At 43.4% G+C, this 26,749-nt stretch overlaps 1 protein-coding gene across 2 annotated transcripts in view; it reads right to left on the bottom strand.

Annotated features, from left to right (window-relative positions):
• TTK (TTK protein kinase) overlaps nucleotides 1-26,749 on the bottom strand; it is a 103,301-nt gene that overhangs the window by 18,430 nt on the left and 58,122 nt on the right. For both annotated transcript variants that reach the window (XM_074948026.1, XM_074948027.1), the window contains 6 exons: nucleotides 26,343-26,469; nucleotides 24,074-24,166; nucleotides 5,021-5,178; nucleotides 4,758-4,909; nucleotides 3,441-3,565; nucleotides 2,973-3,053 (listed from right to left, as the gene is read on the bottom strand). In XM_074948026.1, coding sequence (XP_074804127.1) covers nucleotides 2,973-3,053; nucleotides 3,441-3,565; nucleotides 4,758-4,909; nucleotides 5,021-5,178; nucleotides 24,074-24,166; nucleotides 26,343-26,469 — 736 coding nt within the window. The remainder of the gene's footprint in view (nucleotides 1-2,972; nucleotides 3,054-3,440; nucleotides 3,566-4,757; nucleotides 4,910-5,020; nucleotides 5,179-24,073; nucleotides 24,167-26,342; nucleotides 26,470-26,749) is intronic.

Raw genomic sequence — 26,749 nt, 5'->3', positions numbered from 1 at the left:
GTAGGGTTTTGTTTTGTTGGTTTGGGGTTTTGTTTTTGGTGGTACATGATCCCAGAACTTCCTCCATATCAATCAGTCATTGAGGAGTGGGAGGAGGAGACACAGTTTAGCCTCAATTGAGATATATGACCCTGACAACAATGCAGAAGTTCTTTTCTTCAGAGTTTTCCTCACTAACCCCATCACCAGTGTATGATCAAATTATAAATGGGAAGAGACTACTGATTCCAAAGCCAGAGGATCTGACAACCACCAACATGGATCTCTTAGAAGGAAAGGTGAGTTAGTGGCTGTTTAATAAAAATTGCACCCCAGTGAGTAGGGCTGTCTTTATTTTTAAAATGAAGACATTTCACTAGGCATCTGTGTTTTCTACAGAACTTACTTTTTGTCTACAGATGTCATAGAAGGACACTGGCACAACCACCATGCCATATTACTTACCTGACATGCATTGGGCTTTGGTCAAAAATTAGATATATTAGATTCCTAAGCCAGGACCCTTCATGCAGGATCTTATGAATGAAGCTTTTGATGAATATATAGAGTGAAAGCTTCACCCTCTGTCAAGCACCTTTATATAAGGTAAGAGGGTCAGAGCAGCTCAAAAATATCTTTAAAGAACAGTATTTGGTCAGGGGCGGATTTCCTTGGCCCCGGGCACTGCAGAACACAGCCTGTAAGCCTGTCTTTGAGGACCCCACGCAAGCCCTGATATAAGAGGCAAATGGGAGAGAGGGACATGACAGGGCAGGGACCACAGCATGCAGCACTCTGGCCTATAGGGCAGCCCTGGAAGGCTGCCATACTTTAGACAGGCCACCCGGACAGTTTAACTTGTGGTAGGGGACTACTCCATTGCCTGCAGCAGCCCAGGACTGGGAAGGTGCAAAGATGGCTTAAAACCATTTTATCTGCTTTTCCCATTGGGCTGAGAGTTCTTTGCTGAATCTCGCAGAAGTGCAGCATAGAATCTCACCCAGTAAGTTTAATGCTAACCCAGATGTGGTGTGCAATGTACTTTGGTATATGGCTCAGATGGTCATGCAAGACGCTCACTTCAGTAACCTCTTAGTGCAAAGATTTTACAGACCATTATGGAGTTAAGGTACATTAGCTATTTTTAAAATGATAATAAGGACGGTAGATGAAAAAAATCCCACAACTTCATTTCACCATTCTGCCAAAATTGTTAAGATCAGAGGTGAAACCTTAGCACAAATGTATACCCATATTATAATATCAACATACCAAAATGTCCTATGTAGTTAGTGAGAGACAGTGAATCCTCCTGTAGATCTGAAACATCCTAACTTAATACTATTTGAAAGGGTTACTTAAATCTGTGCACTAAATATTACTATAGCTATAATTGAGGGGCCTCAAATCAAACATAGGGCAAATCTGATTTGGTTAAGATTGAGATTTAGCAATTTTGCCAGAATTATAATTTTTGGAAGTGTGTATAAAACATTTACTCCACTAGCAGCAGTATGCTGATGACATTCAGCTATATATTTCATTCTCAGCTGATGCCACCACTACTAACATGTCAGAACGCCTACAAGAAATTAGCTCTAGGATAAAGAGCAGCTGGCTCAAGCTGAACTGAGGTAAGACCTTCCATCAGAGGCATACAGCCCCCATTCATCACAGCTGTGCAAAGACTTGGTATTCTGCCTGACTTCTACCTACACTTCAATAACCTAGTAATAGTTTCCCAAAACACCTTTCACTTCCAGCTTGCTAGGAAACTTCACCCCTTCCTCGCAGACGAAGACATGGCCATGATAATACACGCATCTGTCACCTCCAAAATGGATTACTGCAACTCATTGTATCTGAAGATGACCCACAGGTCCAGCTGGCACAAAATGAGGTTGCCTACTTTCTCCATGGCTCTGGACACTGAACACATCAGACCTACGCTAATGTCCCTCCAAGGGCTCCCAGTCAGCTCCAGATGCTGGTTTGAGGCTTGGGTCCTAATTTTCAAAGTAATTAGTGGATCAAGCCCCAGCTACATGAAAGACTAAATTTTGATTTATGAACCTCTGTAATACCTACGATCCTTTAAAACAACAGAGATCACAAAGCATGTGAGAGCTGGGGACAAACCATTGTTGGTCAAGTGGATCCAGCTAGGGAACAAATTGCTGGAGAACCATCTTTAGGGAACATTGCAAAACCTCCCTCCGAGAAAGCCTTTCACCATGAGTGACTCTCACAGTATGAAAACAAAAAAGCCTACCTCAAGCAGAGTTTTGATTCCCAAAAGTGAGAAGTGCTAAAGACTCCATGAAGTCCACAAGGGACTTCGAGCCCCTTTCATGTAATATCAACAGCAGATACTACAGCGATGGGCAGTAGTATAAAGGCATAAGATAAAAGTTTGCACAACAAGATTTTCTTATTGTCTGGGCTTGAAGAAGTTTACTTAATTCTTACTGGCCAGAGCATAAAATTACTAGTCAGACTGAAAGTTATACCTGGCTTGTCTCCCATAAAGCCCCATTTCCTTTTTTAAAGGAATGCACAATTTCTCGTCTACAGTATTTAACTAGAACACGGACAGCCAGCTTCCTTTTTAAAAAGGATTAACGTATCTTATTCTACAAGAGTCTCCCACTGTTCTATCTTCCTTTCCTTCTAGCTTCAATCTACTTCTTCCTGTCTTTCCTTTTGATCAGAGATCATAATTTCTCAATTCCCCATCTCTCTCTTTATTTAGCACTTCAATCATACCCTCCCATCTGTTGCTACTCGAGACTGCCCTGCTCCCCTTCACCTCCAAAGAAAAAGCAAGCATGTACCTGGCCAGTGACTCTACCCAGTTGCCTTGATGAGATAGTTTTCCTCCATGTTCTGGTTAGAGTGAAAGTTTTTATATTCTAAGCTTTTGTTTCCTCAAAATGTCTGAAATATTTCCCTCTTTATAATTTATACACACACACACAGAGAAAATATGTTACCTTTGATCTTGATTTCCCATTTTCTCCATAGGAAGACATATCTTTGATTGCCTCTGGTGGCATGTAATTAATTGTGCCAACCTAGTAATAAAAAACATATATTTACATTTAAATTAACCAAGTGTTTAATGGAATCTAATTAACCTGAAAATTGTATTTTGACAGTTTGTGGTCTAATAAAAGCCTTGAAAAGCAACTTCCAGACTGAGACTCTGCGGGAGTATTTCTGCCATGCTCTGGCTTTCAGTGGTCTAATACTTCAAAGTTAACAATATGCATGCACCGAAATTCGCTCTAAATAATTATCAGTAGCTTTAGTTTTATTAGCTACAGAAACATAAAAAGTACTGTGTAGCACAAAATTCTGATGTATGTTTGTTTTCTTTAGGTTGGTAGACCACTTAATGTAGCAGACACAGAAATTACATTTTATAAAACATGGTACTCCATCTACTAAAAATATTTCACCTGTGAATCTTTAACAATGCTTGTCACATCTGGCTGCATTTGGTTCGCAATGCCAAAATCAATTAGTTTTAGCATTCCATCAACTATCAGAAAGTTTGCTGGTTTCAGATCACTATGCACAATGCCTGCAAGGTAAGAAAACTCCAAGATTAATCCAACTAAGACATGAATTTTAAACTACCAAGTATGTATGATTTTGTGGCTCTCCTCACAAATGTGTCAATTAAACTTTTGAGCAGGAACCAATGTATTCTTTGGATACAAAATTCACCCTTTGCTGGTGAATTGTGCTGTAGAATCTTAGATTTCATTTAAAAAATAAAATTAGATGTTTTCAGTCCTTAACAATTGCAGTAAAAATCATGAAAATGTGAACTATCTGAGTCTGTAGATAGTCAAACAATATCTCCAAGAGGTATGATTTGCACCATTACTCTCAATCAGGGCCCCATGGGCTCTATGATTTCAAGGTGACAGAATTGGGCATTTTTCAAAATGCTGCAGAATTCAGTACTTTTGCTGCAGCCAAGTGACTGACATTTTGTTTAGCATTTCTTTGCCTTGGTGGGACCTGCTTGCAGCTGCCCCTTTAACTCTAATTTTACTTATAAGGAGAATCTGAGACAACTGGGGTGCACACACCCTGAACTGTTACATCGAGATAGAACTAGAGTCCAGTTTACAGCCAGAAAGTGGTAAATCTAGAAATCCTAAGTGTAGTCTGATGAGCTAGGCTGCCTGAAAAATAGAAAAGCAGAAGAGGTCCAGGGTACCAGAAACAAGCTAGGGACAAGCTCTCCCATTTCTGGGTACACATGGGGGAGGGGGAAAAGAGAGATTTTCTGTGTGCCACCTGGACATCATCATCTACGGCCCATAGAGACAGGCCACCTGGACAAACTAGCAAAACCCAAACCAAACCAAAACCCCAAACCTTTGTTGAATAGGTCATCAACTAGTTTTATGTTCTAGGAGTCTGTAGGGTGGGGGGAGAAAATGGGAATGAAGGATATTTAATGGAGGTAGATTCAAATAACTTAGTCAAGAAGACATGGATCAAATTTGGTAAATTGTGGAGGAAAGTACTACTGTGGTACTTCATTTCCGGAGGGATGTATGGCCTCTGGACTATATCAGAGTTGCTCTGAAATACACAAAATAAACAAAACCTCAAGGACTCTGCCATAAAGCCACGCATCCCAAAAAGGCCTCCCAGCTTCCACCAGCACAGAGAGCAACTACCCCTCCAAACTCTGTAAAATCCATTCGATCTCTACCACATGTACTACACTAATATCTAGAAATATTTAGCAATACCATGTTCATGGATTGTGTGAACAGCTTCCAACATATTTTTCCAGTAGCTCTTCCGTTCCCATGGATTAACAGTCTTTTTCTTTTTAAGCCAGCTATTGAGATCAATATTTCCACATTCCATTACCATGTAGATATGCTGTTCACTGATTTCACTAAAATAAATAATAAGTGTTATCATCATACTGAAATTAAATTTTAGAGAGTAACTGCTTTGAGGAATAGTTTGAAAAATTATTTTAACTTATTTTAAAATGTTTACTCACTAGTCATAAAGTCGGATGATCTTATCACTATGTTGCTGTAGCTTATTCAAATGAGCAATTTCATTCTTATAACTTTCAACAGTCAGTTGATCTGCTTCTTCAAGATTCACATATTTGACAGCATACAGTTGCTTCTTTTCATTCAATACCTGAAACACCTGCAAAACAGCAGAGAAACAGAAGTGCCCTCTTTATGCATTCCTAATGTTTCTTCAATTTGTGGTGTGTTCCATCACCACATCTAGAAATGGGCCAACAGCATTTTTTGGGGAAGAAAACAACAACATTTCATTTTAGTTTACAGAGGAAATACTACAAGTTTCCCTATTTGGCCCCACAATACTTCACTTAGAAGAACAACCTCAAGGGATTCAGAAGGTAGTCCAGATTCTACACCCAGGCAGTTCTTGGGCTCTCAGCTGAACCCACTTGCACACTTAAAACTGAAAGTTAGGGTGTGGACTTAGTTGGGGTTGGTCCTGCTTTGAGCACAGGGTGGGACTAGATGACCTTCTGAGGTCTCTTCCAACCCTAATCTTCTATGATTCTATGACAACCTACCAAGAGCTGGAGTAGGATCACTGAAGAGACATCAGATAGTCAACAGACACTCTCAGTAAATAAATTCCAGTGACCATTGGACAGAGAACTGTGACAAAGTTACTGCCTAATTATTTTGTATGAAGTTTAATACCTTCCAGAGAGAACAGCAGTTTCTGACTTCCTGCTGCGTTTCCCATCTCATGTCTACCATAACCACCTCTGTTGCATTCTCCCCATATATTCCGCCAAACTTATCCAAGTTTCCAGGTCCCATTCCCTGGAATAAAACTGTAGCCTATGTAAGTTCAAAACCAAAATTTCCATCTCCACCAACACGTCAAGTCCCAGTTTTTCCTGTGTGGCCCCTTGTCAACTGCCAATATCAACACTGCTGCCTCCTCTGCAGTTTGGCTCCTGTCTCTTGAGAGTGAACCTATGGATGTCCAAAACACAAAACTAAAACTGCCTGCCAATTAAAAAAAGTATAGAAAAAATTCTGTTAAAAAAAAAAAAGGTTGGCAGGAAGGGCTATAAACATAAATCAAATCCAAAACTACTTTGAAATCACAATTGTTAAGATGTGTAATCTGGATATACTGTATAGGATTTTTTTGTGCAGAAATTGTTTCTTCACTGGCATCCAAATACATCAGCAAGGTTTTTTTGTTGGTTTGTTTTTAAGATAACATCCCTGCATTTCTCCTTTAGCACTTTTATAGGGAAGAAACCGACTGAGAACACCTGGGTGTGGTAATTACAACATGAGTGTGCATGCATGTTCAAATTCCAAGATTAAATGCAAATTCTGGGGTGGGAGGGATGCCAGCTTCTCACGTCCACCAGACAACTGATTTGTTTAAATTCATGCAGAGGTTTCAGCTTAAAAAAAGTTGATTCACATATCTTGTTGAGCAGTAACTGTTTGCAAATGATGAAACATTATGAAGAGCGCTGAATAAGATTTAGTTTAAGTACCTTCCCAGGTATGATGGGAAAGCCAGTTTTGAAATATTTACACATCTATTCAGCATAAGACACTGCATGATCTGGTGGATTGAGCTCAGGGCACTTTGACCTGCCTGCTTGAAACAGTCTATTGGATTTACAAAATGGTTTAGTTCTATTCAGATAGAAGGATAATACCCCCCTGACATCTAGTGTATGGAGAACAAGCTCCAGGTTGGAAGTATGCGATTTTGGAAAGAAAACTTGCAGGTATATGATCTGATTCAGTTGTAATTCGGAAGTTGCTTTAGGAAGAAACCCGGGAGATGGTTGTAAAAAGACACCTCATTCTTGTAGAACATTGTGAAAGGGGAGGATCTGCCATTAAGGCGCCACTAGAAAGGCTATTTTCCTAGATAAATTTAAGAAGGAGCAGGTGGCCATTGATTCAAGGGGGGGGGCAGGAGGGAGGGGGGAAGAGAAGGTTGTGAGGCTTTTGAGACCCAAGTTCAGATCCCAGATAAGAGCAGAAACTTATCTCTGGGAAGAGACTCCCCGGGTCTTTCGTGAACCTTGTGGTTATGGGGTGAGAAAATAAAGAAAACCCTTTGATAGTAGTATGAAAGGCTGTTAGGGCTGCCAGATAAACCTTGATGGAATTAAGGGACTGTCCTGATTTCTTAAGCTATAGCAGGTACTCCAGGACAAGCGGAAGCAGGGCAGATTTGGTATCAGCATTGTACAGTTCAAACCGGTGGCCAAATCTTGTTCACTTTTTGAAGGTAAATAGTTCTGGCGGAAAATTTTCAACTAGTTAATAGAACGTGTTGTAATTCAGCAGAGCAAGATGACTCTAGCTCCACAAACCATTGAGGTACCAGATCTTATAGGTGAAGATTGCCAAAGTTGGGATATGTCAGACTACAGGTGTCCTGGGACAGGAGCTGAGGAAGACTGGGAGATCTGTCGGAGGGAAAAAGAGCTAGATGCAACAGATAAGGGAATCATACTTCCCTCAACCATGTTGGGGTAATTAGAATGATTCTGGAGTTGTCTTATTTAATCTTGTTTATCTTCGTCCAAGGCTGGAGGAAGGCATCTCCCAGGGAATTGTAAGCTAAACCCCCTCTCCCCCCTTGAGTAAAATGACATTTTTTGTTTCTAGGTCTACTTCTGGAAACCCTGAACTCCAAAAGATTCTGACCAGAACCTGGGGATTGAAATCCCACTCAGTCTTCGGAGAAGTACATGCTGAGCTTGTTGGTTGTGACATTCTGTATGCCAGGTAGATACACTGAGATCCTTATGTGATACTTTATGAACCAATTCCACAATTTTATTGCCTCAGCGCCGAGGAAACGGGATCTTGCCCTTCCTTGGCAACTGATATAAAACATGAAAGCCATGCTGTCTGTCATGACTTTGATGGATCTGAGTCTGATGAAAAGAAGGAAATGAAGACAGGCATTTCTGACTGCTCTGAGCTCTAGAAAGCTGATATGGAGGGTGGTGTCTTGGGGTGAGCACCTGCTCTGTGCTGTCAGAGTACCGAGATGTACCCGATCCTAACAGAAAGGCATCTGTGGTCATGGTTACTGTCGGTACTGGTTGGAAGAAGGGGACCCTTGCCCCTACATTATGCTCAATCTTCCACCAGTCTTGGGAATGTTTTACCTGCTAGGGAACAGACACTTTCTTGTCTAGAGTGTGTCTGTTTGGCGAATAAATTGTTCTGAGCCACCCCTGGAAATAGGGGAGGTGTAACCCGGCATGCTCTATTACAAAAGTGCAAGCTGCTATGTGATCCAGAAGCTGAAGGTAGTTTTTTATTGAGGTCTGGGAGCTGTCCTGAATCGCTTTTGACAAAAGTCTCGATAATGTCCAGAACCTGTCCATCGGGAAAGATGCCCTGGATGTCAGGGAATCCAAGAAGGCCTCAATGAATTGTATGTTCTGAACAGGAGTTAGCATGGATTTTTTTATGTTCAGCTGAAGGCCCAGTTCCAAAAACAGAGGAATCGTTGATCTTGTGGCAGATAACACCTCTTGGTAGGATTGACCCGAGTAGCCAACCGTCAAGGTAGGGGAATAGCCTGACAACACAAACTATTCCACAATAGCCTGACAACACAGGTAAGCAGCCACTACTGACAGGACCTTCTAGAACAGTGTTTCTCAATGACCGATCTGGGACAGGCACCAATTCATGGCAGCCTCCTTGCCAGTTCCTGAGATTTTCCCAACATAGAATATTAATATTTAAAATGCAAAGGGTTTTTTGTGCTTGCATTTCACATCACTACATTCAATTATTTCTGAACATTAACAAATAAACAAACCAACTGCATTGACATTGATTGCCATCATGCTGATATGCAAAGCACATTTGCATGCATTTGTTGGAAGGAAGTAGTTAGCAGTTGTGAAAGTAGAATGAATTATATTGAAATTATAATTCATTAAAGAAATGCTACTTGAAGGGTTTGTTGAAATATAGTTGTCAGGAAGAGAAACATTAAGGAGTGTGAGACAATGGGTCCTCAAATTAATTAACTTAGAGCGCCTACTGAGCTAGGAGATTGGTAAACGTTAGTTCGCAAATAAGATATGTATGTATATTTGTCAGTTTCTGCTTTCTTTTGTCTCTTATTTATACAGCTAAGCCAAACCAATTTAACATAAGTTATCTTGGGCCTCAGAAAGGGGCTCACATCTGGGTGCATTAGCAAGGCACTTTGCTAATAAACAGAGTGGTCTGACAAATTATGAGTGTCCTGAATCTGACACTGACACAGTGAGCGAAAGTTAAGTTCTCGTAAAAAACTTTTACTTAGCTAAACCAGACAATGTCACGGTCAAAGCAGTTATCTCTGAATTGATTTTTTGGGACTAACAAAAGTTCAGAAAAACAGAGATGTGAGTGACTCCAAACATAAGGAAGAAGGGTGAGAAAAGAAAAGGAAATGTTCGTCCTTCGATCAAAAATACGACTTGTCTTACATTAAGTATGGATTTGTTGCAAGTGAGGATGTAGAACGTCTGAAAACTCTGTGTTGTGTGTGGCACAACTCTAAGCAAATGATGCTAAGAAACCTTCAAAAATGACAATTAAAAAAGACAATTACAGGTTTCTTAACTGGTGTTCTTCAAGATGTGTTGTTCATTGTAGGTGTGTGTGCTCATCACATGCACCGGTGCCAGACGTTTCTCTCTCAGCAGTATCTGTAGGGAACCGACTCTGGCGCCCTCTGCAGTGGTGCCCGTATGGTGGAACTGCTGGCTCCCCCCACCCTCAGTTCCTTCTTGCTGGAAACTCCGATAGCGGGGAAGGAAGGCAGGTCATGGAATGGACATGAGAAACATATCCCGAAGAACACCGGTTACGAAACAGGTAACAGTCTTTTCTTCTTTGAGTGCTTGCTCATGTCCAGTCCATAGGTAACTCCCAAGTAGTGCCACCGGAGGCGAGTAGGAGTTCACGAACACGTCAATTGCAACACAGCTCTGCTGAATCCAGTGTCATCTCTGTCTTGCTAGGTAATGGCATAATGTGTCGTGAATGTGCGTACTGATGACCACGTAGCAGCCCTGCAGATGTCCTGGATAGGGACATGTGCTAGGAAGGCCGCCGAGGACACTTGTGTCCTGGTCGAGTGGGCCTTTATTATAGGTGGTGGTTCTGTCAGTGCCAACTCATAACAGATTTGGATGCACGATGTGATCCAGTTAGAGATCCTCTGCAAAGACACTGGTAGGCCTTTCATCCTGTCCACGGTCACAATAAAGAGTTGGGTCCACTTGCGGAAGGCCTTGGTGCGCTGGACATCCAAGGTGTGCAGCCACCTCTCCTCTGCAGTTGAGTGCGGCTTTGGACAGAGAACCTAGAGAAAGATATTCTGGTTAACATGAAAGTGAGACACCACCTTAGGCCGAAACGCTGGGTGGGGTTGCAGCTAGACCTTGTCATTGCAGAAAACTGTATGGGGGCTCCGAAGTGAGGGCTTTAATCTTGGAGACTCGCCTCACCAAGGTAATGGCTACAAGAAAAGCTACCTTCCATGACAGAGGAGACGAGGAGCAGGAGGCCAGTGGCTCAAAGGGAGGCCCTGTGAGCCTCAAGAGGAAGAGGTTGAGGTCCCATTGTGGAATCAGGTCCCAAACAGGTGGGAAGAGCCGCTCTAGTCCTTTCAGGAACCGGATGGACATGTCATGTGAGAACACCAATTTGCCTTGGACCTGGGAATGGAAAACTGCTATGGCTGCCAAGTGCACCTTGATAGAGGCAAGTGCAAGGCCTTGCTACTTAAGATGGAGCAGGTAGTTGAGGATGGACTGCACAGGTGACTGCACACACTCCTCCGCCCAGCAGGAGAGCTGCCTCCACTTTGCCAGGTAAGTCGCTTTGGTGGAGGGCTTTCTGCTTTGCAAGAGGACCTGTTGTACCTGGCTGGAGCAGGCCCTTTCCTCCGGGTTCAGCCACTCAGCAACCAAGCCATGAGGTGGAAGGAGGGAAGAGCAGGTGCAGGAGCAGACCGTGGTCTTGCGAGAAGATCCGGACAGTGGCCATGGGGGAACCAAGGCCAGGTCCATGAGCGTGCCAAACCAGTGCTGGTGAGGCCACGTAGGGGCGATCACGATGACTCTTGCCTTGTCTCTTTTGACGTTTGCTAGGACCCTGCTGACCAGCGGAATCGGCGGGAATGCGTACATTAGATCCCTTTCCCACGACAGATGGAAGGCATCGGAGACTGAGTTCCTCCACTCAGGGAGCTCCCCACCATCAGAAGAGTACCTGGATGACCTCCGGGTGGAGTGACCACTCATGGGGAGAGAAGAACCACCTGCTGAGGCGATCTGCCAGGGCATTCCAGACACCGGGGAGCTGCGATGCCTCGAGGTGGATGTCACTGATATGGGTTTTGCCCAGGCATCTCAGACAGCTCCTATGAGGATCGCTGATGGGAATAGTTTTTTTTACAGCCATCTCAGGATTTGAAGCCTGAGGATCGGGGCATGGCCCGTTCCTAGGCTAAGTCCCATCCGGGACTAACTAACTAACTACACTAAGGGATACGAATAACTTTTACTATTTACAGGGAAAATTTTGTATCAGACTGAGAAGGAGGAAGCTTGTCGAAGCAAGATGATGTTCCAGCACCGTCACTGGTGGTAATAAGGAAATGAGGGTAGGGGGAGCTGGCAACATCCCTTATACCATGCCATACAGGCGCCACTCCAGAGGGCACCGAGCGGTCCCCTATGGATACCACTGAGGGAAAAACTTCCAGAACTGGTGCATGTGGTGAGTACACACACCTACAATGGAACGGAGATGAGCAAGCACTCGAAAAAGAACCAAACATTCACATTTAAAAGAAAAGCCAGTGGAATTCTTCCAGTGGAAACAAGAAGTGAAGGGGCAAAAGAAAGTATTGCACACTGCAGTAACGTTTAATGAAGATTTGTTAAAAACATCATATCTGATGGCCCTACACATAGCTAAATGCAAATCACCATTTACAGGTGGTGAAGAGCTAATCCTGCATTCAGTAATAGATGCCTGTCACAAAGTCTTGGGTGATGCAGCTGCCAAAAAAACAAGCTGCATTCCACTGTCAAATGATAACGTCTCGCATCAAATCACTGATATTGCAGAAGATTTCAAAGCTCAGTTGATAGAAATGGTGTGGGAGTCAAGCTGGTTTGCAATTCATTTGGAGGAGTCAGTGGACATTTCTAATGCAGCATTTCCTATTGTTTATGTGCGTTATGCCTATGAAGGCGTTTCATGTGAAGAACCCTGCTGTGAAGAACTGCCACAAAACATACAGGGTGCAGAAATGTTCTGGGTCCTAAACAACTATGTGACAGGACACGGACTTGAGTGGGACCACTGTGTTGGAATTTGCATGGATGGAGCAGCCACAATGATAGACAGACATTCAGGGGTAGTAGCAAGAGTGATGGAAGTTGCACCAGTTGCTCAAGCAACACACTGCTTTATTCATCAAGAGGTCTTGGCAGCCAAGAAATGATCTCCAGAGCTTAATGATGTCCTTGGTATAGTTGTTAAAATTGTGAATTTTGTGAAAGCAAATGGACTACTTCTCGCATCTTTGCTGCAATGTGTGAAGAAATGGGGTCCAAACACCATCGCTTACTATTACACGATGAAGTGCAGTGGTTATCCCATGGCAAAATATTAAACCGAGTGTGTGAACTTGAAGCCTTTCTGTCTCAAAAGAGTACCCTCTGACAGTATACTTTCAGGATTTACAATGGCTCGCCAAACTTGCATATTTGGCAGATATATTTGCTCACTTTAATCAGTTCAATCTCTCTATGCATGGAAGTATATTGAGTGTCTTTGTATTGGCTATCAAGATCACAGCCTTTAAAAAATAAAGCTCAAGTCTGGAAAGAGAGAGTCAGGCACGACTGTTATGACATGTTCCCATCTCTTGCATTTCTGGCTATTGATGACAGTAAAGATGTGGATCTGCTTCTCCTATGTGAAATAATTGTATCCCTTCTAAAATCAGTTATCCAAAAGTTCAAGGACTATTTCCTATCAGACTCTGATCCACGGAAAGGAAAGCAAAGGGGTTCATGAGCAATTCTCCTCTCTAGGAACTGAGACTTCTCTTTCACCATCATTGGAGGACAAGTTGTTGGAACTGTCAAGTGATGAGGGTCCGAAGTTACAGTTTCATGAAGTTACTCTACCTGTTTTCTGGATCACAGTCAGAAGTGAATAACCACAACTCAGTGAACTTGCTGTCAAAACTTTGCTCGTGTTCCATTCCACATACCTCTGTGAAATTGGATTTTCAGCAATGACTGCAATGAAAACAAAAAACCGCAATCAGCTGAGCATTGGAAAGATGCTCCGAGCGTCCTTGTCAAACATTCATCCCCGGATTGAAAGACTTGTGTCTACAAGATAGGCACAAGAATCTCATTAGCAGTATGGGAGCGAATCCATCTGATTATTATTATTATTATTGTTTTAAAACTGAATCAATTGAATTATCTATTTTAAAATGAGGTATACAATTGCAGACAAAATTATTGGTACCCTTCATTTGAAACAATGTTTAAAAATCAAATTAACATTTTCATATCACATAATTGATTGAACTGGACTTTATTTTAACAAAAACAGAACTGGAGTATTGGTCCTGTGTTGGTAAGAAAGAAAGAAAAATGCCTTACATGCAGATAATACAAAAAAAGAAATATCTGGCAATATTGAAAAAAAGAGCAAGAAATACCAGTGAAACACCGTTCATTTTTTTCCCCTCTCAAACAGTCCATGACAGTTTAGGATGACAGCAAGCCAGTCGCCGGTATCAAAAATGTTGAGAAACACTGTTCTACAACATTCTTGGAGCTGAGTAGAGGCCAGGGGAGCACCAGATACTGGAAAAGATCCTGGCCTACCACAAATGAGAGGAATCTCTTGTGAGGTGGGTGTATCACTATATAGAAGTACATATTCTAGAGGTTGAAGGCAGAAAACCAATCTCTTGAATCTAGAGAGGCAATTATAGCTTCCAGGGTCACCATCCTGAATTTTGTGGATCTCACAAATTTGTTTAGGAGTCTCAGATCTAAGATTGGTCTCCACTTGCTGCTCTTCTTTGGTATGAGGAAACAGTTCAAATAGAAATCCTTTTCCCTGCGTTGAGCGGGTACTGGTTCTATTGCTCCTAACCAGAGTGTTTATTTTCTGCCTTACTAGGAACTTGTGAGAGGAGTCCCTGAAGAGGGGCAGGAAAGGAGAACAAGGAGGAGAGAGGGAGGGAAAGTCAGTGGTGTAGCCTGATATTGCTTCCAGCACCCATTTGTTCAAGATGATATATTCCCATGCCTGCTGTAAATGGGAGAGTCAGTTTCCAAATGGGTGAAGGTGGGCAAAACAATGTAGCTGGAAGGTTAATGAGAGGGGAATTCGAACCCTCAACTGTCCCATCAAAAGTGTCATTTCGATGACGAAACCTGTTGTGAAGCCTCATCAGATGGGTTTCTAAGGTCTCTTTCTCTTGAACCTGTGCCTCCTTCCTGGGAAATTCCGTGGGTCTCTGGAGTCCAGAGAATTGCATAGGGTGGGATCTTTCAGCTGTTTGCAATCTGCTGACCTTCCATTTGTTTGCAAGAGCGTAGGTGCCTAATGAGTGAAAAGTGGTCCCGGAATCTTTAAGAGTATGTAATGATTTGTCAAGGTTCTCTGCAAAAAACTTCAGTTCATCAAATGGGAAATCCTCTACCATATTCTGGACTTTGTGGAAGCCAGACAATTGTAGCCAGGAAGTCCTATGCACCATCACCACTGTAGAAATGAAACAGGCTGCAGTGTCTGTAGCATTGAGAGCTGCCTGCAACCATCTTCTTGCCACTAACTGTCCCTCAGCAACAGTGACCTGGAATTGTTCCCTTTTATCTGGAGGAAGGTGTTCAATGAAACACCCAAACTTTGTGTAGTTGGTGAAGTTGTACTTAGCTATCAGCACTTGATAATTCACAATCTCTGTTGGAGGGGGTGGATTTTTAACAGAGTTGTTTGCCTTCCTTGTTCACTGTGTCAGTAACCAGAGAATTGGGAAGTGGGTGAGAGAAGAAGAATTCAGAGTCATAATGGGGACATAATATTTATTGTCAGCCCTTTACAAGTAGGTGTCATTGTAGCCAAGGTTTGCTAAATGGTTCCAGCAGAGACTCATTAATGGGGAGGGCAACTCTAGAGGGTATCACAGAGTGCAGAATGTCCAACAGCTTGTGTTGGGATTCTCTGACCTCCTCAGGGGGTATCTGCAGAGAGTCTGCCACCTGCTTAACGAGGTCCTGGAACTGCTGAAAATCATCAACCATTGATGGTGGAGGAAGAGGCATCAGAGTCTCATTCGGCAAAGAAAATGAGATTGTGGTTTGAGGCGGGGCTTCTGTGTCTACCCTGGTCTCCTGTTCCTCGGGAGGAGAAGCTTGGAACGCTATATTATCCTGATGGGATAGGGTCGGGGCCCTAGAAAATGGTGGATAAGCTGGCCAGGGATCCCAATATGGCCAGAGGTCCACATGGGGGAGGGAGTGGCATCCAGGGTTGCTCCCATCAGAAGTCATGAGGCCCCAGAACATCTTCTCTACCCTTTCAGGGGAGAGGGTTAGCGTAAGGGTGCATCCGAGAATCCTGCAATGAAATGGAAGAAGGAGGGAAGTTCATAGTCACCATTCTCTTCTTCTAATGGAGGAGCTCCCACAGAAAAGGGAGGCGACGGTACTGGGGATGTAAAAGGAACTGGAGACCAAAGATTCTTAGTACTGAAAGGTGCTTGGTAATTGCTAGCAGCAGAGACTTTGGTTCAGCAGTCACTGTTAAGTCTTTTTGGTACCTAAAATCCTGGGGTACTGAATTGTGCTGCAGCACTGATAGATGTTGCAGTACCAAGTGGGATAATGGCATTGAACAGGGTTGTGGTATCGGGTGTTTGTCCTTTTCTGACTGTACCAGAGGCTTAGGGTACTTTGTAGATGGCACTGAAGAGGCTGGAGGCATACACAGTACCATGATGGAGACTAGAGTCAGGTGCAATGGTACCAATCTGTGCTTAGTGACACCCCAGCCAACAGCACCAGATTCTTCCCAGAGCCCTGTTTACCTTGAGCACTGCGGTGTTTTCTCACCTCACCTGCATCAGAGGAGCCTCTTAGTGCTATCGTACCAAGCCTTGAGGAAGGTATCTCCAAGGTTATAGATCTGGCCAGAGACAGAGGTCTTTTTGAGGGAGAATCCCTGGAAGGGGAACTAGAGCGCCTTGTCTTAGAGGATCTGGAGGAGAACTCTGAGGATTTCTCCTTTCTAGGAGAATGTGGCACTGGCTGGCAATGGCAACCCAGTTCAGTGCCACTACCCCACTTGGTACCGCAACATATATTGGTGCTGCAGCATCATTCGGTACCACAACACCTATTGGTACCACAGGACTTCACATATGTGATAAATGGGAGGGGGAGGGGGGCGTGGAAACCCCTGTTTATGAACACCCAGTCAGCTGTAAAATCCCTTGTTGTCTGTTCTCTGCTTGTTTTATCTGTAAAGGGTTAACAAGCCCACAGGTAAAAGAAATGGAATGGGCACTTGACCAAAAGAGCCAATGGGAAGGCTAGAACTTTTAAATTTGGGAAAGAAACTTTCCCTTTGTCTGTTGTTCTCTGGGCTGCAGGGACACAGAGCAGTAATGTTGTAACCTGCTTTAAGCCAGGTATGATTATAGATTATCAATTCATACCTTGAACCTACTTATCAGGAGCCTCAGATATGTAAGTAAAATTAGGGAATGTCTAAAAAGACGCGATTAGGGTTTTCTTTTATTTTGGCTTGTGGATCTCCCCTGTGCTAACCCCAGATGCTTTTGTTTGCTTGTAACCTTTAAGCTGAACCCCCAAGAAAGCTATTTTGGGTGCTTGGTTTTTGGAATTGCTATTTTAAAATCTATCAAAAGTCTGAGTTCCAGATGTATTTTTTCCCTTTTTGTTTTTAATAAAATTTACCTTTTTAAGAACAGGATTGGATTTTTGGTGTCCTAAGAGATTTGTGCATGTTGTTTGATTAGCTGATAGCCATAGCTAATTTCCTTTGTTTTCTTTCTCAGCTCTTCCCTGGAGGGGGGGTGTGAAAGGGCTTGAGGGTACCCCACACGGAGGAATCTCCAAGTACTCCTTCCTGGGTTCAAAGGGGGTTTTTTTGCATTTGGGTGTTGGCAGCATTTACCAAGCAAAAGTCAGAGAAAAGCTGTAACCTTGGGAGATTAATTCAAGCCTGGAGTGGCACGTATTAATTTTTAGAATCCTTGCAGGCCCCTACCTTCTGCAGTTGGAGTGACGATTCAGCCTTGACAACGTATCAGAGAGACTTAACAGTTACTGTTGAACCAAAGTCCCCATTGCTGGCAGGTGGAAGGGATGCTAGAAACTCCCAGAGACAGATGTCTTAAAAAGGTAAAAATTGTTATCACCGGTATGTCTAAGGAGCCTTTGAAAATTTAACTCCTAAAAACTAGATAAACAGCCTCTCGGGCATTTATACATGATAAAGCTGGGGGGGGGGGGAGGGGGGAAGGAATCCTATTTTTAATTTTTGTTGACTCTAGCCTAAAATTTTCAGAGGCACTTAAGAGATTTAGGTGCTCAACTCCCACTGACTTTAGTCATTATTTGTTCAGAGCTTTGTCATATTCACTAAGCAGTAAAAAAAGGATGCACCTCTCCTATTTTTATTGGTTTCTCTTCCTTCCCCATCCTCCTCTCTCCATTTCCTTTCCCCTTCCCTGTCTCAGAGAATCTCCTGTCTTTTTTTCTCCGCATTTCTTTCCCTCTAGCACAGGGGTTCTCAAACTGGGGGTCAGACCCAGCAGGGGGTAGCGAGGTTATTACATGGGAGGTCGTGAGCTGTCAGCCTCCACCCCAAACCCTGCTTTGCCTCCAGCATTTATAAGAGGAAGTTACTCACCTTGTGCAGTAATGATGGTTCTTCGATATGTGTCCCCCTATGGTGCTCCACTGTATGTGTATGTGTGCCCCTGCGCCTCTAATCAGCGATTTTTGGTAGCACTGTCCCGTTGACCCCACGCAAGTACCCTTCCTCCCTCGTGGTCTGCCTCAAGGCTATTTAGCACTGCATGGATGAACCCCCCTCACTTCCTTCTCTACCGCAGAGCCCTATAGAGAACTCCGAAGTAGAGTGGAGGAGGGCGGGTTGTGGAGCACCCATAGGGACACACATCTTGAAGAACCATCGTTACTGCACAAGGTGAGCAACTTCCTCTTCTTCGAGTAGTGTCCCTATGGGAGCTCCGCTGTAGGTGACTCCCGAACAGTACCCACCACTGGAGGCTGGGACTTCGGAATGAAGTCTTTTACGACAGAGAGTACTGTGGAGTCGAAGATGGTGTCAGCGGCCAAATCTTCAGTGATCGCATAATGTTCTGCGAAAGTATGGGCAGAGGCCCAAGTCATTGCTCTATAGATTGCTGAGATGGGGTATTCCTACGGAATGTGATTGAGGTAGAAACTGACCTCGTGGAGTGCGTATGGACTCTGGACAGAAGCAAGTTGCACCCTTGATAAGTGATTAATGCAGCTAGAGACCCATCTGGATAGTCTTTGAGACGATATCACAGAGTTTTTGGATCTTTCAGTGGACAAAAGGAAGAGTTTAGGGGATTTCCTGAAGTCCTTAGTCCTGTCCAAGTAGAATGCTAATGTCCTTCTAATATCTAGCATATGCACAATTATCTCTCAGTTGTCAAAATGTGGTTTTGGGAAAAAACAGGGAATTGAATCTGTTGATTCATATGGAAAGTGCAGAGAAAGTAGGGCTATGGCCTTAGAGTTAGTTACTTTGTCTTAAAAAAAAAAAAAAAAAGGCTGAATGATGAATGTGCCACCAGGGCCACTATTTCTCCTATGTGCCTAGCTGAGGTGATGGCAATTAAAAATGCTGTCTTCATTGACAGGTGTAAGAGAGAACAAGTTGCCCTGGACTCAGAGGAATGTCTAGTCAAAGCCCTGAGAACTAGGTTAAAGTCCCAGGCGGGAGCGGGTGGTATCACATGCAGGAAGAGATTCCGAATGCCCTTAAAGAATCTACGCATTAATGGGTGAGCAAAGCTGATTTTGCTGCGAGATGAACCTTAAGGGAGCTGAGTGAGAGTTGAAAATGTAGTGCAAAATCAGAGGTGGGAAAGATGAGGTTGTGTCTGTGTGTTTGGAATGACACAAACTTGGAGTCGTTTCCATTTTGTAGATAAGTATGCCGAGCGGTCAACTTTTGGTTGTGTTGCAACACATCTTTCAGCTTGTCAGATGATTCTGCCTCTAAGCCTTGGAACTAAGAAGGAAACAAGCCTGGAGGTGGAGGACCTGCGAGTTGGGGTGAAGGTTCAGCCCATTGTTTTGAGAGAGTGGGTGAGGGATGGGCTGAAGAGAAACAGGAGGGCATACTGCCATCTGTGTCAGGTAAGGGAGCCAGACTTGTCATGGTCAAGAGAGGCAATCAGAATAATTCTCGCTTTGTCTCATTGAATTTTCAACAGAATCTTGGATAGAGTAGGAAACTGGGAAAAGACATACAAGTGGGTCCCAGTCCCGTGGGAAGATGAGGGCAACTGCCAGTGAATGTTTCCCCAGGCCAGCCCTGGAGCAAGGACCTTTCTTGTTCCGTTAAGTAATGAAGAGATCCATAGTCAGGGTTCCCCAAAGGGCGGATATATCTTTAAGCACCCTCTGAATTCAGTACACACTCATTGTCGTGAGAAAATTGCAACTGAGACTGTCGGCTGTGACGTTCTGTATCCCTGGTAGATAGATAGGTGAGATGAGCTCATTGTGATGGGTGCACCAATTCCAAAGTTTGAGTGCTGTCTTGTAGAGGGAAGGAGATCTGGCAGCTCCTTGGTGGTTTATACAAAACATACAGGTCACATTAAGTCCATCATGACCTTTTTGTGTTCTTTTTGACGAAAAGCAGAAAGTGTGCACAGGTACTCCTGACAGCCCTTAGCCCCAAAAGAGTGATATGGAAGGTCATTTCTGTGGAAGGCCATTTGTCTTGAACTTTGTGGTTGTGTAGGTGATCTCCCCCACGTATTAGGGAGACCTGTGTCCCAGGGTGGTGAACGTGGATAGCAAGAGGAATGCTCTCGCTTGTACTGCATCAAGGTTGGTGCTGATAAAGTCTAGTCACTGAACCAGGGTTAGTATGCTGCTACAATGAAGAGAACCTTGGAGAATACCCTGTGTGGAGCGGTCTGTACTGAAAACGATCCTGCCCCAAAGGTAAGCAGTAGGAAATCTCCTGTATGATGGTTGTATTGAGATACGGAAGTAGGCACCCTGTAGGTTCAGGGCTAGAAATCAATCTCCTTACTTTAGAGCTGGTCCTAACTGCTCTGAAGTAGGGCAAGGTGACTTCTGAGTGGCGTGACAGGTGTATAGATGGCAGCTGATGCTGTAAGGTATCATTGTTCAGGCCCTCGACCAGCTCATCAAAAGTGCTTTTAAAAGAGGCAGTTTGAGAGGTCACGGACTGGAGTGCAGACTGTTCCCAGTTTTGAGCCCTGGTCCTCTTACACTGGCTCATAACAGCACTGAGATGGTGGGTATTGAGAAGATTCTGACCTGTGGTGTGGTTGAGAGGTATATCTTCTCTTCTGTCCCACAGTGTAGATTCCTAAGGAGTGTAACGTGGTCCAAGAATCCTTCAGGATGTGGAGAAAAAAAATCTCTTCTCCGCAAAGAGTTTGGCCCTTCAAACTGAAAGTCTGTAGCTCTTTGGGCAACCTAGAGAGGTGTAGCCCCCCGCCCCCCCCCCAAAAAAACCCCCCACCAAACCCCCCCTCCCCCCCCACACACAAAAAAGCACAACACAACCCGCCTTAGTACCACTATCATGGAGACTGGGTGGGCATCTGTAACAGCTATATCCAGTGCTGTCTCTAGGACCAGTCTGGCTATTAAGTGACCGTCTCTAAGAATGGTCTGAATTTGTTCTTTGTGTGTTTCCAGTAATGTTCCAGAAACAAATTGGGTTTCCCATAATTAATAAAATTGTATTTGGCCATGACAGTTTGGTAATTTAGGACTCTAAACAGTAATGTTGTCGATGAATACGCCATCTTGCCGAGCCTGATCGTATGGAGTTGACTTGGCATCATGTTGCTTGCTTCGTGCATTAACCACATCCACTATGATAGAGTTGGGTTGCGGATGTTGAAAACAAAGTCTGCCTCTTTGGGTAGAGATGTAGGGGTTTTTTATTATTATTATTATTATTGTTTGTTTTTCTACACTCTGATGCTGGATGGTGCAATGGAGGCTGGTGTCTGCGAGATGACTTTGGTAGGACAAAAATTGCCTCATTAATTGGGAGAACAATTCTAGATGAAAAGGTGGAGGAAATTCTGCACACCCAACTTGTGATGTGTATCTGCCACCTCCTGTAAGGGAATCTGCAGTTCATCTGCCACCGTCTTGGTAAGATCCAGAAATTTCTTAAAATCTTCACCTAGTGATATGGGGTGGGCAGCACAACCTCATCTGGGAGAGATGAGGAGAAGTGTGCTGGAGGGGTAGCTTCCTCTTCAGGTTCTTTTTCCTGTTCTGAAAAAGCTTCCTCCTGCCCTGACTCAGGTGCTCTGGACAGCCAGTCTGTAGCAAACCATCTGGTGGACTCTCCCTGAGAGACACCGGGGATAGTTGTGACATGTGTGTGTACGTCGCCCAAGAATTACAACATGGCCTTGGGGGGGGGCGAGGGAGGAAGTCAGGCATGGGCGGTGGGCTTACCTCAGGGGGCCCATACCGCGATTGTAGGTTGGCTTGATGGAATTGGGGAGGACCCTTGCCACGATGAGGGCCTGTGAAATGATCCCCTCCTGGCCAGTGTCAGATTCTTCAGTGGGTAAGGTTGGCGCTGACTGGGGTATTGGCAGTATACAGCCTGGTGCCAAGAGCGATTCTGAGTACTGGGATGTGCTCGATACCGGGGTCCTGGTACCAAGTAATGGGGATTGTGGTTCTTCCCCAATCATCAGGTCTCCAGGGTACCAGAGCTCATGCAGTACCATGGGTTCATTCAGTACCACAGAGGAGTGTCCATGGTATGTTGTCAGTACCGATAGTTGGGAAGAGCGCTCCCTAAATGAGAGTTTTGTTGCGTCCAGTACAGAAAGTTTATTGGTGCCACTATTTTAGAGATGGTACGGTAACTGTCTCTCTCTGGATACAGAGGCCACAGGTCTCCAGAGTACCAGAGCACAGTGTGTTACCATGGGCTCACGTGGTACCACAGAGGAGTGTCTGTAGTATGTTGTCAGTATCGATGGTTGGGAAGGTGCAGAACACTTCCTATATGAGAGTTTTGTTGCACCTGGTACCAAATGATTTTTCTGTGCCGCTCTTTTAGAGATGGTATGGTAATTGGGGCGGTACTGTTGCCTGAGAGCATGACTGTGGAAGCCCCTGGCGTTTCTGGAACCCTGCCCTGGGGACGTGCTGCAGACCAGAGCTCACAGCAGGAGACCCCTTCTCGGGTGCCTGCTTCAGAGCTGCTGGTGTCCTCCTGCCGAGGTGGCCGCTCTGGGGAACCCCTCTGGCTGGCCAGTTGCTCAGAGGAGCTCTTTTTATGAGCCTTTCCAGGGGGAGTCTACTGGTGGCTTTTTTTTTTTCCTCCCCTCCTCCCCACTTCTCCTCTTCACCACTCGACCCCTTTTGAAGTGAAGGCTCTGTGGATGATCAGGACCCACGGGGTCCCCTGCAGACTGAAGTGTTTTCTCCAAATGGAGGAGTTTTAACTTCAGCTCCCAGCTCCGTTCTAGCTGTGGCAGGTAAAGCACTTCTGTGAGGCTCTCCCAGGCACAGTGACAGTGTCTGGCCATTACAGGAACTGACTCCTGGCAGGAGAGGCACCACTTGGAGCAGAGAGACCCAGGCATGCCCCTGGGCAGAGGGTTGTCATCCTCTAGCAGGGAGGAATGCAGAAGAGCAGCGTCTTTACTTTACTTTTTTTTTTTTTCCCCAAACTGAAAATAAAAAATTATGAGTCTACTAGATTGGTGGGGGGAAGAATGCCCCCAGAGAGGGCAGGACACTGAAGATCTTTTCCTTTTTTTCTCTCTCTCTTTTTTTTTTTTTAATACCCCAAAGAATAAAATAAAAAAGAAACACTAGCCTAATTACTTTTAAGGAGAACAAAGGTAACAAAACAAACACTATTTATGCTAATGACACAGATAAGGAAGAGACAACTGCTCATTCCGGTAGAGAAGGAAGTGAGGGGGGTTTGCCCATGCAGTGCTAAATAGCCTCAAGGCAGACCACGAGGGAGGGCACATGCCTGGGCTCAATGGGACACTGCTACCAAAAATCTCCGATTAGAGGCATAGGGGCATACATACACCTACAGTGGAGCACCCATAGGGACACTACTCAAAGAAGAATGGTGTTAAATGTATTAAAAAGTGCTTTTAATTTATAAGGGGGTCGCACGCAGAGGCTTGCTATGTGAAAGGGGTCACCAGTACAAAAGTTTGAGAATCACTGCTCTAGCATCTCCCAGGTCTCAACCCAAGGTGCTTCACTCCCACCTACTGCTCCTATTCCATCCACTAAAGTGACCAGTGATTAAAGTCACTAATGTTCACATTAACAGGTCTTCACTGGGCTTGAAAATTGATATGGCAATTAGATTAATAGGAGCCATGGGTGTTCACACCAGTCATTATTTCAGGCTGTCTGCAGACTCAGGCAGACATTATTATAGTGCTTAAATTCTGGTCACATTTGGAATGTTCCCGGCAGCCATGAGGGCTAGAAACTAAGCTCTCACTTAGTAAAAAGTAAGATTCTGAAGAATCCAAATGTATTATGCAGGTCACCTAATACATCATCCAGGTTGTCTCTGGCAAATGACTTATCTGTTTGACACCCATGATCTAAATATTTGAACAGAAATAGTCACATTACAAATAATGGGCTCCATTAGTCTTAAAGGTTAAAAAAATCTCCTACCTTACTCGAGCCACCGCTACCTATTTGTTTTAATATGGTGTACACTCTTCCTTTAATGGCCAGGCATTCATTTGAAGGTATAGAAGCTGAAACCTGCATACAGAAAAATTTAAATGAAAATGGCTATTTGTGCAGGTGCGGTGAAACTTGCTAGAAGCTTGCTCATTAGTACTGTAAACATTCCAACTGCACTGCAAACATTCCAGGCCCTGAACAGGAGTGCTGTGGGGGGAAAAAACCCCAAGCTAATTTAATTAATCAGTGTATATGCATCAAGGGACAAAACTAAGATTTCATGGGCAATCTTACTTCTGGCATTTCATAAGATGCTACTTGATGAGACAGCTTTAAGAACAGTTTTAATTAATTTTTAATAGCTACAATCTAATGTTACATACACACTTTCTTGACCAGATCAGAGTTGTGTCATTGAGCCACTCTGAAATTTGCCTTTGGATTACAAAAATATGCACTAGTTTAAAAAAAAAAAAGTTGTATTTAATTTAAAGAGGAAGCAGTATGGCATTTGTTTTACAAAAACACATATGGGCGTCAGTTTGAATTTCAGCCACTGGTAGATTTCAGATCTAGATATTGAGAAGCCTTCTTGACTAAAGTAAGGTTATGTGATTTTAGCAATTATCAGAATTGGCAGACTTCTACTGTTAGACATGATCAATATTTTCGGACAGCAACATAGACTTATGAGATAACACTTATTCCCCCAATGGAAATTTTGAAATCTTGATGAAGATTATCACAATATTGCTAAGTAACAATACAATTACAAAAACCTTTGTGGCTTTCCCTATCAAAGCACTTAATTCAGGGCTTGAAAAATCCATCCACCACTTAATAACTTGAGCACTAAAAGGACTTGAGGACAGAAATATATCTATATGTAATGATACTTCCCATGTATCCAAAGCCAATCCTTGCATTTAAGAGAATAAAACAATATTGTACAGTGTTCAGTTTATATTTTGCCAATTCACTTTTGTTCAGTAAGTTTAAAAAAGCTTACTATGTTCATTATTTCTGTATACTTTCTTTCCTTTTTTGGCTTCATTACACTTTTACTCTAATATAATAGATCAGGGTGCATATTTTCCTGCACTGTTTTTGGAGTCCTAACGTTTCCTTTTTTCCTCCTTCCACTCCATTATACTCCTCCTTTCTCTCTTTGTATTGTGCACTTCACATCCATCTCTCATGTTCTCTCTCCCCCACTTCTCTTTTCTGACTTATCCCATCAATTTTCCCCCTCCCCCTTGCACAGGGTTTGAAAAAAAGAGGAAAAAATTCTTAGGCACCTAATAGCCAGAGGATTAAAGTTAAGAAGATGGGCCCCACTGCCCAGCAGTAATGCCCTAGTGAGAAGTCCAGCCTACTCCCCAGCCCCATAAGTAGTGGGATTCCTACCAGGATACGGTCCCATTTTTCAGATAGTCACCTACTAACATGTTTCTGAAACTGACCCCTCAAATCACACTGGCTACTAGCAGGGAGGAGGACCATAATCTCTATATTTCCCTTTTCCCTCTGCCTCCCTAAGCCTGCTGGATGCTGTGAAGGTGGAGGTTTCTGCCATTCTACCCTTCTGCTAGCCTCTTTGTGGATTTTTCTCAGCAGCGAATAGCTCCAGTACCTCCCAAACCTGAGCAGAGTGAAACACACCTTATTCTTGCCAGTTTTGTCTCTGTCCAAAGGGGTCTAAAACAACAGCAGGAAAAATCAATAATAGATAATTCTACTTTAATTCAGTTGCATGTTGCAGCAGAGATATACAGGAGCAAGCTGTTGGAAACCCGTGAAGACATCACCGCATTTGCATTAATTTACATTTGGAAGACTACTTTCACAACTGTAAAGGATTAAAAAGTCCTCCACTCCTCCACCCCACCTTTAAAACGAAGCTTAGATTTCACAGATATTGACTGAATTCTCCAAAGAAATCATCTTTTTTTATATGGTTTAAGGGATTTTTTGAGCCTTGACCTAATGTAGTTAATATAAATATCAGCAAAATGGCACAGAGGTAGAAACAGTTATTCTTTTCTAATTAGAGCAATATGAACTCTACCTCATTCCTGCTCCAGGTAGGTGATCTACCATAGCCTTAGACACTAATGTAAAGGTGAACTAAATCTATATAAAAAACCACATCCACTTCTCCCTTATTGAATCAAGATAAATATGGGGCTGAAAAATCTTGGAAACAGGTAAAATATTTTTCAAATACAAGGAGATACAATTCAGGTTACATTACCTGTAAGTCAATTTGGCTTTGAAATGGAGTTGCTGGTGTATGTGGCTGGAAATATGGAAACTGATTATATGGAGTGGATACTTGACACGCTGGGGGGAAGTCATTCTTTACAACTGGAGTTCTGAAACTGTGAGAAATATTTTTCATAATCAAATAGAGGTTTGTACCTCATCAGAATTACTGCAAAAATATAATAATAACTAATACTACCACCACCACCTAGCTATTTATAATATTTTACATAAGTAGACTCAAAGTACTTCAGAATGGGAGGTGAGTATCATTCACATTTCACAGATGGGGAAACTGAGTACAGGTCAAGTGACTTGCCCACAATCACCCAGCAGCAGAACTGGGAATAAGAACCCAGGTCTCCTAATTCCCAGTCCAATGCACTATCCACTAGG

Source organism: Natator depressus, chromosome 3 (genome assembly GCF_965152275.1).
Source record: "Natator depressus isolate rNatDep1 chromosome 3, rNatDep2.hap1, whole genome shotgun sequence".
Classification (NCBI taxonomy): Eukaryota; Metazoa; Chordata; order Testudines; family Cheloniidae; genus Natator; species Natator depressus.
This window is presented reverse-complemented; position numbering and strand designations above follow the sequence as displayed.